Source organism: Chamaea fasciata, unplaced genomic scaffold (assembly GCF_029207755.1).
Source record: "Chamaea fasciata isolate MVZ Bird 193981 ecotype frontalis unplaced genomic scaffold, bChaFas1.0.hap1 SCAF_25, whole genome shotgun sequence".
Lineage (NCBI taxonomy): Eukaryota > Metazoa > Chordata > Aves > Passeriformes > Sylviidae > Chamaea > Chamaea fasciata.
Window position 1 is genome coordinate 6,317,126 of NW_027094110.1, and position 16,499 is coordinate 6,333,624.

The window sequence follows — 16,499 nt, forward strand, 5'->3', positions numbered from 1 at the left end:
ATGAAAGCTGGGCTGAGGTGCTGAATGTCTGATCATGTCCAAAGTGTAAGTTTAATGAACAGAAACCCAGTTCACTGTTCACAATAAAGGAGTGAGTGGACAGGAGTGAAACCATCCACCAGGTTGTGAGGACAAGGTAACGCAGGCAGGTGGTTTTCCCACAGCGTGGAATCCTTTGATGTGAGAGGTGGTGGAAGCAGAAATGTGAGAACAGTTGATGGTCTAGGGAAGCTCAAGCAGATCCCTCAGGAAAAGGCCTGTCTGGAGTGACGGAATGGACAAATAGACTGTTTATGAAATGCTAATAATAGCTCTGGGACATCCTGCTCCGAGGGGATGTTCACACTGGCTGTCTCCAAACTCTTGTAAAGGCTGACCACTGTCTTTGTCCCGGTTAGAGGTAAAGAATGTGCCTGCAACTCCAGAGGAAGGATATGGATTCCTCTGGCTTGGGGCAGGACTGGAACCTCAGGAGAAATACAAACATCTGAAGGCTCTTCCACTTGTTTAGAAACGTGAAGGTCCTGCTCTTTTTGGCTTGTTCTTATTCAGTACCATCTGTGATGTTTTAACCACATAAAATTAGAAAAGGGTCCAAACTTTCAGGGGGGTCTGAACTGCAAACCTTGTCTGTGCTTCCAGTTATAGAAATTAATGTAATTGAAAGTTCCTGTCCCCCCTCAGCACCCTTGCAGCTGAATCCTGCAGAGGCTGCACAGGGATCTCAGCTCAAGGCAGTGGTGGCTGCATTAATTTGCAAAGTCCAGGACTGAGGAGAGTCAAACCTAAACTCCTGTTTGGTTTTACTGTCAGCAGTGATGGGATATAAATGGGGAAGACTTCATTAGCAGTGGATGCAATCCAAAAGTGTGAGGGCTTTCCCAGGCCAGTGAAGTCATGGCTCCGCCTGGCTGGTGATGTTCCCTGGGACCGATGGGGAGTTTTATCTGGAGATCAGGAAATCAGTCCCTGGTTGAACCACATTTATTTATACACATATTTGCTACCAGGGAGTGACTCTGTAGAGGGGCTGTTCATCTTCAGACAATGCCACAGACCAACAGAACAGGGATTTTTAGTAAGTTCTTTGAATGAATCCATTACATTTGAAGTGTTAAATTTCACCACAAGACAGTAGCACTTCCAGGCATGAGATGGACAGAGTTGCTGTCCAAAGAAATGTAAAGAATAAAGATCTGGAAAGGACGCTTGGTCACCACCAGCAGCACTTACAGTGAGATAAAACATTTATCCTTATGAATCCAAGGGTTCCCCTCCACACAGCACAGAGAAGGGAATAATATGCTCAGTTCCACAGGGAATTTCACACAAAAGGCAGCATGGAGGACTCTGGTCTCCACTGTTCTCACTGGCATAAAGTTACACCCAGCCTGCATCACTCATTCAAGCACTTGTGGAGTCAGTGGAAAGCAATTGGTGCTTCCAAAAACCACTTTGCTTTGTGTCTTGGACATTTTTCCTAGGAAAGGAAGCCCTGCCCTCTGGAGACACCTCTGCCTCTCTTGGTATGCAGGAATGAGAGACAACAGTCTGGGGTTGGACCTTAAGCATTCCATGTCTAAGGCTGGGTGAACTTCATTCCACTTTCATTTCTACACTGCAGTAAAACATCACTTCCTCATAAAACTTTTCATCAGTTTGAACCTCTGTCAAAACTTGGCAACAAGGAACTTCCACTAAACTTGCAACAAGGAGACACAAAACTGGAAATACAAAGTAAACTAGAAATTATGGAGCCCCAGAAGTCCTGGGGTTGGATCCAGGATGTGATTTCCTCTAAGGTTTTTTCATGCTTCTGAGATGATTGAGCTGAGAACTGATGGATCCTCCACCAGGGAGGGGTTTCTCCTTTGGGAATAGGGACCTAGACTGGAGGTGTGGGAAGAGAGGCAGATTGGTAAAAATACCAGGTCAGTGGCCATGTAATCACAGTGATCTATTTTTCTTTATAATTATTGAATCAGATGCACTTTTTCTGAGACAGGAGGATGTCCATTTGGTCCAGCTGCTCAATGAAGGCAATTTTCTTCACAGCCACTCCATAGAGGGACAAACCCTCCTTCATTTGGGAAAAACTGGGGATGCAGGTGCAGTTCCGTGGGATAAGATGGGGAAGGTTCCCTTCTCCTTGCTGTTTCCTCTGCAAAAGTTCACAGCAGGTCAGCAGCCAGGCTCAGTCACACTGCCCAGGAAGCAGCAGGGATTTCTCCCACCCAAGAATAAAATCACCCTGGCAAAGTCTAGCAAGGGAGAGATTGTTCCTTGGCCAGTTAGGGATATTCCCAACTAGATCCACACTGTGGGAACAACAATCTGCTTCAAGACAAACTCTTGGACTTAGCCATTTCCAGCCTGGGCAATGTGACTGATAGGAAGAGCTCCAAAGGTTGTGCTTCCACAAGAAAGAAGCAGACTAGGAAGAGACCTCAGCCAGAAATGATTCAATGCAGACAAAGAAGATCAGAATCTGAAATGGAAGGCAAAACAATACTGAAGAGGATCAGTATCAGAAAAGGGCAATTTCCCTCATGTTTCATAAGCACATTGTTTTGTATTAATTCCCATCTAAGTTTCTGTCCTGCTTGTTAGGGCTTTGAGTCCCAAGAGAGGAGGAAGGCATAAAACTTAACAAATTCCATTGTTCCTTAATAAAATCAAAGTAGAGACTCCCAAAACAGTGTTCAGAATATCCCAGCATTCTATTCCAAATAAAAACAAAACCAAAATGAAGGTGCCTTTCATCCTACTTGGTTCTGCTTTCGTTGCATGGCTTAGCCCCGAAGAATTAATGTTTTGATATTGATCACCTTTAATTATCCCAAAAGACAAGAGTTGGATCAGAAAACACCTTTGGTACCTTTCCTGACTATTTCAATAACTCCTATCCTTCTCTCTGTTTGCAGTACTTCCAGAGAAGCTGAGCTCAGGAGGGAATGGTTGTAGGGAAAACACTGACCCTGAACTTCAGCCACAGCACAGAGACTGCAGCAGCTCAGCCGGGGCCAAGTCGGCGTCACCAGAGCCAAATGTGACACTAAGAAATCCCAAAGGGTTGCTCCAGGCTTTACTGCCCCCTTCACAGCTTCCAACTGAGGCATCCAAGACCTCTGACAGAGCAACTTTGAGATGTTACTGATTCCCAGGTGCCCGGAGAGACACTTCCTTCCACATGGTCTCTAATGAGGTGTTTCAGTCTCTTTCTCCACTTACAGAGAACTCCAAAGGGAAGAGCATCCACATCTCCCAATGGGGCCAAAGGTAAGTGTGGGTTTGCAGGTGGCCATTAAAGGCGCCTGATCCAGATCAGCAAACCCTCAGCCAAGGACTGTCTGCAGACACCCAGCTCCCCATTCCATGCTCCCAAAGGAGAACACCCCCAATCCTTCTCCAGGGGTGGGATGAGTCTGGGCCCTCAGCCACGTCTCCAGCTCAGACATCTGGGGTTCCCTGAGATCAGCAAGAGGTGTTGGCTTTGTCAGGGGGTAACTCAGAGACCTGTCTCTGAATTCAGCCCCATTGACCACTGGGCACCTCAGCTCAGAGAGAGGCATCTGCTGAAGTGGTGTGACCAGCTCAGGCCACTGCAGGGCCACAGACACCATGGCCACCACCTTGTCCAGCCCTGTCTGTCCCATGTGGCCCCTGAAGCACGATGTACAACAGCTCTAAGCAGAACTAATACAATGTCAGTCATTGGTGGACACAGCTTTCTTGTACCTCTTCCAGTTGGAGAGGCACAAAGACTCCAAATTTCCTAGAAGAATTAAACATCCCATTGTTTGTTACTGTTTTGCTCCCTAATGAGCAAGCAGGATATAGAAACTTTGATCCTGAGTGGGCATAAATAATATCAATAATATCGATAACACTGCAACATGTAATTTAGCCAAAAGCTGCCTGCTCAGGGTGCTACCCTGTCACCTGGAGCATGCTGCAAGTGCCAGCCAGCAGAGGAAATGGTTAAAAGTGGGCAGATACGGGTGGTCTCCACCAGCTGCTGAAATCACCGCTGCTGCTTCCAAGGGGCAAATGCTGCAGCTCTGGGGGATGTCACAAGAGATGGGGAAGGTGAAGGGTTCTGTGGAGAAGAGGAAGTCCTGGACACCAAGAAAATTCCTCCAGTTTTGGCAGACTCCAGAGAGCTGCATTTTGGCAAAATGTGAGTGCTGCTCAGCCCCTGAATGTCTGAGCCCATGCCAGAGGTGCTGAGCTTAGAAATGTTGATCCAGATATGACATAATGATTATCAAGGCTCAAGTCTCTGAGTGGTTATAGAGAAGTATGTCTGGAATACCAGAATCCCAGAATCACTGACATTGGAAAAGACCTCTGAGATCATCGGGTCCATGTGTGGCCAATCCTCACCTTGTCACCCAGCCCAGAGCACTCAGGTCCACATTCAGGTGTTCCTTGAGCACCTCTAGGGATGAGGACTCCACCACCCCCCTGGGCAGCCTCTTCCAATATTTAACAACCCCTTCTGTGAAGAAATTCTTCATGGAAGAAATGGAATAGACATGAGAAGGTCCCTCTCTGCTCACTGAGAGGGGTCTCTGCTCACTGAGAGGTAGGATCATGACAAGAGGGCTACTGGAGGAGAGTAAACTGCATGAGTTTTCAATAGTGTTCAACCTCCTGATGTGGCAAACAGTGCAGAACTCAGATTTCATCACCAGAACCAACAACATGGGGTGAGTAAACCCCTGTGCCATGATTTAGTTTATCATGGAATCACAAAATGGCTTTTCCTGAAAAACAGTTCACTGCTCATCAGGCAACTGGAAGAAAGAGGCCTTGGTCAGAGTTGCTGCTGTAAGAGGAAGGACTCTGAGGAATATCAGTTATCAGAGGCAGCTCTTCCCTGTCTCACACAGCCAAAGCCAGTTCAATAAACGGCAGCAATCATGTGATCGAGAAGCGTTACAGAAATTAAATAACTTTGTCACCAAATGCAGAGGGACTGCTCAGCACAGACAGTTTGGCAGTTCTTGCACAGTCAGAATTTTGATACCTGCACACCACTCTTGCCACCTGAGAACACCCAGTGACCCATGTTCCTCTCACACCATCCAGGGAGACCGGATCCACAGCAGAGGATGCCTGAGAAGCACCACTCTGGAGCCAGTACTGACACCGCCCATGGGCATTACAGAGTTCTGGATCACAGGTCCCACAGCAGTCCCTCTCACAGCAATGGAAATCACCCCATGGATCACCTCAGAAAGCATGGAAAGCATCCAGACCTCCCCAGCTCTTGCAGGCTGTTTGCAAACCTGCAGACAAGACATCCAACCCATCCTGAAACAGGAGATCTGCAGCACAAAAACTGAACACAGAATTCTCCATGTCACAAAGGTATAAACTCCACCTGCAGAATGATCAGAATGGAAGGACAGAGCCCCAAACTGGGAACTGGCAGCAGCTGTGACCCAGCTGAGCCCTGTCCCTGCATGTGAAGGTTAATAATGGGGTACCTAAAAAGCAAAGCTCTCCTTACTCATCATCGGGGGAGCCAAGGGAAGATTGAAATCTCCAGGTGGAGAATCCTCCAGACACAAGAGCCCTACACAGCAAGGAGAGCCCAGACATGTTCCTGATCCACCTCAGAAGCCCCTCCCCAACAAGAGCACACTGAGGGCAAGGCCAGCAGTGCCCTGCAAGGCACTTCTGAGGGCTAAGAGTCATCCAAAAGAGTAATTTTTCCAAAGAGGATAACTCCTTTGTATGTCTCCGAAGCTTTAAGGACAGCTCCTCTGAGCACAACTCCTGTACCAGGTGCCCCCTGCACCAGTCCAGTCCTGCAGAGCTTCAGGAGAGCAGGGGCTGTGCCACAGCCACATCAGAGTCGCCCCAGGGGACACAGCCCCAGATGAGCCCACAACTCGAAGCCCGACTTGGAGCCCAACTTGGAGCCTGAGGTTTCCACAGCAGAACCAGTTCTGCCAGATGAGCCGTGCCCCAAGCCAGGAGTGTGTAAATGGAGCCACTCCCTAACCAAGGGCAGCCAGAGCTGGAGAGGATCCCTCTCAAAACAGCAGCTCTCCTCTTAGAAAATGCCATCATTCTCCAAGTAACCTCTCCAAAGCCATGACCAAATCCCTGACTGTGGCTTTGGCCAGAGCCAGCCAGGACTAATTGCTCCAAAGTTGTGTCCTCCCTAGGAGAAAAGGCAGCTGCAGCCCCAAGTTCAGGCATTCTACCATCCCTCCCACTACACTCTTCTGCTCTTCAGTGAGACATTCCCTAGAACAAATCTCTTCCAGTTTGTGTAACATCTCTGCTTCCTGTCCCAGAGGATTTACAGAGCTGCTGACAGCAGCAAGCCAAGGCCACCAGTGCTCTGAGCTGGCCAGGGCTAATTTGGCATGTGTCACACATGGAGTAACCGGGCACATGGGCAGTCAAGGGCTCATGATAACATTCTAATGGGGCAGTGATCTTTCTTGGCATCCATGCTCTGGGTACACCCTCCTACTCAATCCCAAAGGAGGGAGGCTTAGCCAGAATGACCTGGGACATTCAGATGTGGAAAAGGGCACGGTTTGGCTCATGCTGCTGACAGGGAAGGGGATTTTCTCAGTATCTCCATCATTCCTCGGGGCAACAGCTCAAGAGTTTCAGGCCTTTGGTGGGAGTTGTGACAAAGTCTATGAGCCCTGATAAAGTTTCACATACATCCTGTAGTGGGAAATTTCTCCTTGGGACCAGGGACCACCAGGAATGAGTTTGGGAGCTTTTAGGGTTTGTGTGACAAAATTCCCCCTCGGTCAAGAAGTTGTGAGAGCTTCTGGGCTGGTGCAGAGCAAGTCCTGTGTGACGGTGCAGCAGCCCCGGGGACTCTTATAGAAGCTGCAGACCCTTCTTCTCCAGCTTTCATTGCAATATTTTGCAGTTCAAAACATGCAAACCATGGTCTTCCTAGACTTCCAAGATTATGGTTTGTGCAGACCAAATTTCTCCCAAGACTGCAACAGAACATGGTTGGCACTCCAGGGCTGAAGGTAGCACAGGGCATTCCAGCAGCATTCAGTCACCACCCAAACCATGTGATTGTCAGTGGGAGCTCTGCTGAATTCACAGGTACATCCTTGGCAGGGTCTGAGCTCAGTGCTGTGTTTTACATGCCCTGTTCTTGTAGGCAACATCTACAAGAAAGGATCTGATGCTCAAACATGATGGACCATCCTCCACCCGTATGTTTCCTACCCCAAATGGGACTGGATGCTCTGGAGAGGAAGGAATTGAACAGCTTCCACTGGCTCCTCTTTCCTGATTAGTCAGATTACTCCAATTAGGATTTTTATTTCAATTTATGACTCAGTTTGTTTCTAGAACCCAAATCAGACCTTTTGGGCAAGTGAAGCAGGGGCTGGGCGGAGAGAAGAGAGGGAAACACTACTGCTTAGGAGGCTCTCAGCTCTTCTCTGAGTCAGACCCCCAGGAACTGACTCCTTCCAAGACAGGGTATTTTTGGGTAAGTTTTCTGCTAGACTGAAGCAGCAGGACAGCCAGGAGAGACACTCTGACTGCACACCAGGCCTTCTGCTCTTCACCTCCCTATCCCCATACCATTGTGGCTTAATGCCACCACAGACACTGAGGAATTGTGTTGCCCAATATCACAGAGCTACAGCAGAGATATCTGCACTGAGCCAGTCCTATCAGTTCCCCTCCACAGCCCAGGAAACAAACTAAAGCCCTTAAGAGTGACTCGTCTGACCCACTTTGCTGCAGGATGCACCGTAGGGGCTCTCCAGCGGCTGTAGGGCAGCTCAGGTGCCTGGCTCTGGCGGGCAGAGCTCCCCAGCACTGTCCACACCCCCCCAGGTCAGAGCACTTACTTGGAGCTGGACTGGGCCTGTCCATAGACCCCGTCCTGCTTGCAGCTCATCATGGGCTGGGCATAGACCACGTCGGGCTTGTTGCTCGAGGGGCAGGACAGGGCCCGCGCTGGCATTTTTTTACTGGTCCTGCTGGCCCCCTGTTGGGTGCTGCAGCTGCTGTAGATGCTCTGGCGGTTGAGGGTGGCCTTGTGCTCGGCCCGGCCGCCGCCGTGGACCTTGCGCAGGGTGTTGCCGCGGGGGGGCTCGCAGTAGAGGTCGGGCTCGCTGCGGCTGCTCTTGATGTTCTGCACGAAGCAGTAGTCGCTGCCGGCGCGGGGGCTCACGGCCTTGCTGTGTGCCCGGCTGGCCCAGCCCTCCATCTGGCTGTAGGAGCTGTAGCGCCGGCTCTCCGCGTCCCGCTTCAGCGTCCCGTTGTACAGCTGCCAAACACCAAACACAGAGGGTTAGGGTTGAGCTGAGGTGGGCACCACTGGGCCCAGGCTGGCTGTTACTGCTTTCCTGGGCCTCTCAAGCATTTTTGTGCCCAAAATTTATGGGAGGTTATTCAACCTGCAGCCCAGAGAAAGGAGCCAAACCCCAACTGCGTATCGTGGACACTGAGGGATCAGGATATGGGATCCAGGAGCTTTAAAGTGGAACTGAAAGCTGAGATGTGACCCTGGCAATAGAGAAAGTGCTTTATTCCCATCACACAGGGTCTAACACACTCTGTAACTACAGGAGCTCACTGCACATCTCTCACCATCATGGAGCTTGATACCCCAAGTCTGACCTTCCAGCAGTGCCAGCATTTATTTTTAATTTCCTTATGCTCTTTTCTTCCCCTCCCATCTATTAGATCCTTAGAAAGAGAATAAAGGGAGTGAAAAATGAGTAAGAAGGGATTCTTGAATCAAACTGTGCCAAGAAACAAGTGGAGACAATGAATATCTGCTTATGAATTACAAGGCGTGTAGTATCTGCTCAGATAATGGGATGCTCTGGGAACAATGGGGAATGTGCAATAAAAACTGAGATGACTAAGACAGGAAGTAAAAAAGAAAGGATAAAAGATGATAAAATAAACCATCTACAATTAGCAAAACAAAAAAAATGGTTACAGCTGCCCTGCTGTCAGTACAAAATGCCTTCACCACTTCACCAGAAGTCCTCCGGATTTGCATCAAGTTTGCCACACCAGGACTGAATTCAATCTTCTTCTGCAATATTAAACATTTGGGATGTCAGTGCTGGCTTGTGAGAGCCTGCAGGGTTATGTCCAAATGAGAGACAACTCATTCAGGTGTGTTCTCCACAAAGGAAAATAAATTAAACAGTTTTAGTGCTGTTTGCCCCATTATGCTGAGTTTGTGCTTTGCATCCCCTTAGCAGTCTGCTAAGGACATCTCCAAGACATACAGCAAACAGGAGTAAAAAGAACTAAGGAATAAAACTGCCTGCCCAATCCCCCTTTGATTATCCTGGGAAAGCATATCCATGGTCTTCTGTTAGATCAAAGTACTTTTTTCTCATCCAACTCTAAGCAGTGGCACTTTGGGTGCTGCTTTCTGAAAAGGCCACCCAAGGGTCCCTTTGGCTGGGAGAGAAAAGTCAGCACTGGCTCCTAATAATTTCCTTGTAATTGTGAAAAGCCTGTGCCTGGTGTAATAGTTCATGTCACTGAAAAAAAAAATTCGTATTTCCTAACCTAGAAACGCTCCATGATAGAGAAACGGGAATCCTCTGCCAGCTCACCCAGAGACCCTCAGCTCTGCCCTAACTCCATCACACCTCCAGCACACGCAGCACCATTCCTGCCTCCAACACTCTGCAGAATGGTCATTATGTTAATTAATTAAGCCAAATATTTCCATTAACAAACTGATCTTCAGGAATGCAGGGAATCCTCTTGACTGTGTCCCAGAGAGCTGCAGAGGTAACGGCTGAAACCCTTCCCAAGGCGCTCCTTGACAACACCTTGGGACTAAACCCTTTAGTCCAGCTCTGCTCTAAACAGGTGAATTGCTGCAAGGGGACAAAAGAGGAGCAGACTCTCACTGTATCTTCTCCAGAGGACACAGAACAAACCTGGTGCTGAGTTCAGAGCCTCCTGCAGAGCTCCCAGGGTTTGGAAGGACAGATTGCAGGTGAAAAAAAGAGCCAGGGTGAGGCACATCAGAGTAGAATGTGATGAGCCTTGGGGGCTCTCTGGAAGTGGGACAAGCCCTCTGCTGCCCAGGATAAAATCCAGGATGGCCACATATGTAGGTTCTCTCCATCCCAGATTTGCCTGGGATGCAGCACAAATGCAGCAACAGCAAATCATGTCCTCCATGAAGTCATGATCTACCATATATGTCCTTCTGAGGTGATATTATCCTCATTTCAAATTATTTTCCTGGGTTCAGAAACCTGGGGACGGTGAGGGATGGACAGGGCTGCAGTGGGAAGGTGCAGGGTGGACTTTGTGCTCAGTGGCGCCGCTGGCAGAGGCTGCAGGACAGAGAGCAGCTTGTCAGATGTGAGCCCTGCTGGTTTTCTTTATGAGTCAGTTTAAGCTGGGATTATTCTGTAAGGCTGTCAGAAGCTTGGCAGTGCTGTGGAGCCCCTGGGCATGTGCTGAAACCGACTCAGGGAAGCCTGGAAGAGGAACTTGTTGTTTATCTAAAGCTGGGATTTGCTCTGCAGTGCACTCAGAGGGGAGGGGGGAGTGCGTCTCTGTTTACTGAGACAGAATGATGGGTTCTAGATTTCCTGCTGGGTTTTAGAGTGACTGTAGCATTGTCCTCCTCCTTGCCAGCCCCGAGATGGGTGAAGTTGTTTGCAAAGACACCTTTCTGCAACACAGGAGCCCTGGGCTGCAAGTCCAAGCAGGTCCCGGCAGGGCGGGGGAGCCTTTTGCAAACTCATGGGAAAATCGTTCCCGTGTGATGTGAAGCTCATTACCAAAGGCAGTCCACGACTTTTATTGCTGATTCTACCAGATGCTTGGCTGAGCCCATTTTAATCTCTTTCAAGTGGCACGGACCTAATTGGTATCTCAGAATTCCTTTTTGCAGCAGGAGCCTGATCCAACGGCTCCAGATCAATGAAGATTCTCCTGCCAGGTCTGGAGGACCTCAGACCTTGTCAAAGAGTCTACGAACCCCTGCACAGCCAGGGCTGACCCGATCCCTTCCTGACAAAGCGCCCCATCTCTGCCTTAGAGCAGCCTCCCCACACTAAAACCTAAATCCCCGTGTCAGATGCTGACCCAGCTAAGTCAGGGACTGTCACTTCTGGCACTGGAGCAAATGTGGCCAAGAGAATGGAATTTCCTGCAGCCATCAGTGAGACAGGATGCCCAGCAAAGAAGAAGGGAAGCACTCTGTGTCTGGAGAGATGACATCTCGGAGGGGGAAGGTGATGCTGTCACACCGTCTGTGGTTTGAAGAGCCACCTGACAACATCTCCCAACTTCTGCTGATGCCACTCCATGTGCAGGGAGCTCTCCCTCTGCAGAAGTGCAGCAGTAAAAGGAAAGAATCAATCTCTGGCGATCAGACCTCATCAGTGCCCAGATTTCCTAATGCCATGAATTGCATCTGCCCACTGCCCATGGGTGTGTGCATGGTTTGCCATCTACACCTCTGCCTTTTAGGAGTGTGGGGAAATGCTAGGAAAGACCAGGAAGTCCCTCAAAGTGGGGTGGAGACAGAAGGCAGTGATTCCCGCTGCACTGCAGGATCTGGGAGGAATTTTGAAGGGCTCAGGCTGTCACTGAGGCTTCTCCCCACAGGAGCTGAGAAGTTGTAGCAGCTTGGACGGTGTCTCCTTCCAGCACACAACTCCTTGGCAATGTGCACTGGCAGCCCAGAAAATCATCCATGTCCTGGGCTCATCCCTCAGCATGGGCTGCAGGGAGGGAGAGGATTCTCCCATCTCCTCTGCTCTTGTGACACCCCACCTGGAATACTCTGCACAGTTCTGGTGCTCCAAACATAAGGAGGACATGGAACTATTGGAGCAAGTCCAGAGGAAGCCACCAAGCTGATTAGGGGACTGGAGCACCTCCCCAGTGGAGACAGGCTGGGACAGCTGAGAATGTTCAGCCTGGAGAAAACTAAGGTTGTGCGGAGACCTCACAGCACCTTCTAGGATCTGAAGGGGTTACAGAGAAGATAGAGAGGGACCCTTCATCAGGAGCTGGAGTGACAAGACAAGAGAATGGCTTCAAACTGCCAGAGGGCAGCATCGGATGGGATTTGGAGGAGAAATTCTTCCCTGTGAAGCTGGGGAGGCCCTGGCACCTGGGAGGCTGCCCAGAGAAGCTGTGGCTGCCTCATCCCTGGAAGTGCCCAAGGCCAGGTTGGATGGGGTAGGAACACCCTGGGATAGTGGAGGGTGTCCCTGCCCATGGCAGGGGGTGCAATGAAAGGATCTTCAGGGTCCCTTCCAACCCAAACCCTTCTGCGATCCTATGATTCTGATTCCAGGCATTCCATCAGGCCTTGGCAATCCCCTGTGGCTTTAGGGTGCAGGAGGATGCTCAGGTGCAGCCAGGCCATGTGACATTCTGAATTTTAGCCTGAATTTCTTCTCCCCACTGGGAAATGAGACTGTCTGTGTGAGGCCAGGCCTTGGGAGCTGTTCATTCATAGTCAGACAGGGAAGGCAGGGAGGGAGGAAAGGCTCTGGAGAGGAGCACTGGTGGCACTGGTGCTCCTGTCAAGCCCAGGGAGGAAGTGGTTCCCTTCCTGGCAGCAGCACAGACCTGCCTTTAAATTAATGAGCATTTGTGGATCTCCAGTTCTCAGCCTGCAGTATGTTCCAGGAATATCCAGTACATGAGACAGGTAAACAAACGTCTTTAACCTCTTATTTCAGCTGGAATAAAACTGGTTATGGAGAGAAAGTCAAAATGGCATTTTCCCAGCCATCAGCCATGAGTCCTTTTCTGATTTTTTTTGTCCATAAACCCTTTTGCTTGGCAGGAAACGTCTCTGCCGTCCCCCTACTTTCCAGAGAAGAAGCACAGAGCAAGGTGCACCAGCCCTGGAATGGCATCTGGATCCAGCTCTGCCTTCCCACGTCAGAGTCCTCCCAGAGAACTGGGTGGTTCTAATTCTGCATCTGAGGACGCCATCAGTTCATTACCTGCCTGGATGTTTTTACCCTTGCAATTTGTTTGTTTCTAGAGCAGCAGACAGAGAAGTGAGGGCTCCGTATAAACATGTCAGGAGCAGGTTTCTCCCAGGCTGGAGGGCAAAGCAGAGGAGATGCAACCTGAGCAGGTCCCACCCTGAATGCTGGGTGGGGAGAGATCCTCACGCTCCTTGCGAAACCCTCCAAGTGCTGCTCCCTCCATGGCAGGGAGAAAAATTGCAAAACCAGCAAATACATTGTTTATCTATTTCTGAAATGCTCCTTTCCACCTCTCCCAGGAGCTGCCTTTCCCCATGATTTTTCATCTCTCTTTTCTCATTCAGCTGAGATTGAGGTCTTTGGTTCTGTTTGTTTTGGCCAAGGAAGGCAATGTTCAACTTGCTGTTCTGACCCCTAAAGCCTCATGCAAACCTCCCAAGGATACCAGGCTCTGACCAAGCAATGACGTGCAGTGACCCTAAACCTTTGTTTCCTCTGGCAAGATTTTTCAAACCACTCTCTTTTGGGGTTCTCTTAAGATTGGATGTATCGTCATAACAGACAACAAATTTTGACCTGAAATCCTTATGGAACAAAGCTACCACTGACAATGAAAGGCTTTCTCCAAAGAAGCAAAGGCAGGCAGGGACAATAGTGATCATCTTTTGTTCAGGTAATGCTCCTGGGAGAGAAAGCTCTGACAATTCCTGCCACAGAGGATTTTTGGTTTAAAATTTTCCTACAGTCTCTGGTGAAGAGGGATCACCGGTGTGTGTTTCTCATTAGTGCCATAACGGATATAATTACTACAGGTAACTGCTTTAATCCAGCACCACCAGGCCAGCCAAATATTCCTTGGTCTGGGAGCATGGCTGCTCCCAGAAGCATTGTTAAAGTAACACCTGGACCTCCCCTAGAAGAGAGGCACTAAGTGGCTGGAGCTTGTCCAGGGAAGGGGACAGAGCTGGGGAGGAGTCTAGAGCACCAGGAATGGCTGAAGAAGCTGAGGGGGCTCAGCCTGGAGAAAAGGAGGCTCAGGGGGGACCTTCTGGCTCTGCACAACTCTCTGACAGGGGAGGTTGTGACCAGGGGGGGTCAGGCTCTGCTCCCAGGGAACAGAAAGAGGACAACAGCCTCAAGTTGTGCCAGGGGAGGTTCAGGTTGGACATCAGGAGGAATTTCTTCATGGGAACGGTTGTTAAACATTGGAATGGTCTGCCCATGGCAGTGGTGGACTCACTGTCCCTGGAGCTGTTCAAGAAATGACTGGACCTGGCACTCAGTTGTGATGGGTCAAAGGTTGGACTCGATGATCTTAGAGGCCTTTTCCAATCTCAATGATTCTGTGATTCTGTGAAAGTCCCAGCTCAGCTCTGTGGAGATAAAGATCTGCTGTAGACAGGAGACATCTGAGATTCCCTCCCCAGCACACCCAGGGTTTGTTTGTCTTCGCTGGGGGCAGTGCTGGGCGACATATCCACATCATGTGGGGGATTCCCTTCTTGTGAAAGCAGCAGCATGGAGAGCCAGGTGGGTTCTGTACCATGTCTTGGTCCTGCCTCATCTTGGTCATTCAGTGGGACCTGGGAATGCCCCGACTCCCTGCCAGCAGTGGACCGGCCAGCAGACCCAGGCAAGAGCAGGGTGGGAAGTGAATCCCAGAGGTCTTTGCCGGTGGCACCCCACCTGCTGCCCTCCACGTGTTTGGGATTCGGTTGTGCCTCTCCAAAGCTGTGCCTGAAACAGGGGTGAACACCAAGGTCCCTGCAACGCATGGGCCACCCAACTGTGGCTGTGGCTTTGCAACACTGCGGGAGAGACTCCATTTTCGGGTTGACCTGAGCTGTCAGAGACAAGGGTGTGGCTCATGCTGAGGCTTCTGCCGTGACTGCACTGCTCTGGGTGCCCAGTCCAGCTTCCTTAACCCTCCCCCAGGTTTGTCTGTGTAAATCGTGGTCACCACTGACCCTCCTGCAGGACCTGAGGTATTGCTCACACCAGGACACAGTTCCTGAGGCTGGAGGGCTTTAGGAACTGCTGGCCTCTCATAGCTCACAGTGGCAGAAGGGTGACAAATATCTCTAAGGCTCCACAGTACCTGGGTTGAGGTATCACCCTGACACAGAGGGGTTTGCAGTCATGGATCCTCCTGCTACTGCACCCCAGTGTGGTATCTGAGCAAAGCAATTCCCAAAGGCTGAACATCCTTGAGGGCTGCACCAGCCCCTGACACATGAACCAAGGAAATGCTGCAGCCAAGAGCAAACGCACTGCCCTCCAAGAGCCTCCAAGTGGAGTGGCCCCACTGGCTCAGTCTTCCTTGTACTGGCAATGAGAAGGTGCTCACTGGGGACAGCGATGCTGCAAACGAGGCACCCCACAAGGGGAATTAACAGAAGATAATCTGTAATAACGGGTGAATCATGGAGTTTAATCCAAAGTGTTAAAAACAAAGAATTATGCAATCATTAAATTAGAAAAGCCCTCTGAGGTCAAAGAGTCCAATCATTAACCCAACACTGCCACATTCACCATAAACCATGTCCTCAAGAGCCACATCCACAAGTTTTTGAACACTTCCAGGGCTGGGGACTCCACCACTGCCCTGGGAAGCCTGTTCCAAACTGAGAGATCCAGAAAGAGCTCTTCCTCCAGATCCATCATTTCTCTTACTCTAATATTTGAACATCAGTCTCGCAAGATTGGGAAGAAAACACAGAAGTGAAAAGTTTGACATTTCCAGGAAGACACAAAACAAGACGAAAGGAGGAAGTCAGGAACAGCAGCTTTTAAGAGCTGTGGATAGGACAGGACGTGACACCTTACTGTCACCATCTGGAGCAGTGCCTTAGATTAGGGCAGTCCAAGAGCAGTGCTGTGCAGGTGCAGATGCTGTGGAGCAACACCCTGGACATGAATTCCTCACTGCACCTTTTGAACTCCAGGGGGACTGGGAATCATTCATCAACCTCAATATTACACTGGGTAATGAATGAAGTGTCTGAGTTTTCCTGTGCACCTCAAAAGACTTTGCCACTTTCAGACACATTCACAGCACTAGCTCCAGATGGAAATAACTCCAGTAATTTTGCCTTCAAAAATAGATTTGCTTTATCTTTGGTTTCATGTCTTACATGTCTCACAACCCAGGAATTACAAACAGGAAACCTTTTTTTGGAAGCCCAGAACCTGCACAGACTTCAAACAGGTCAGTAGACAAAAGCTGAAGTTATCCCAAGGTGAAGGCTGGTGGTGGATGTGTGGAACCTTTAATACTGTCTGGAAGAAGCAGAATGGAGGAGGCTGCTCAGTGTTGTTGGGGAGTCTGATGGCTGTTGAGCATGTTAAGCACATTTAGGCTTGAGGTTATGTGTTCCAAAGCGCCAGTGGCACCTGGGACTGCTTGCCCCTGAGCGCAGTCATCTCCCGGTGCTCTCATGTCCCTGCTCCATCCAGCTCCGGTGGCAGCAGATAGGGATCCAGGGGGGCTGATTCATCCTGACCTGACAGATTTCCCAGATAGTGGAGATG

General features: G+C 49.8%; 1 protein-coding gene across 1 annotated transcript in view; it reads right to left on the minus strand.

Moving 5' to 3' along the window:
* The window catches only part of PKP1 (plakophilin 1), a 44,543-nt gene that overhangs the window by 17,964 nt on the left and 10,080 nt on the right, over positions 1-16,499 (minus strand). Inside the window, exon 3 of the mRNA XM_066203960.1 lies at positions 7,863-8,284. Within this exon, the coding sequence (XP_066060057.1) occupies positions 7,863-8,284 (422 nt within the window). The remainder of the gene's footprint in view (positions 1-7,862; positions 8,285-16,499) is intronic.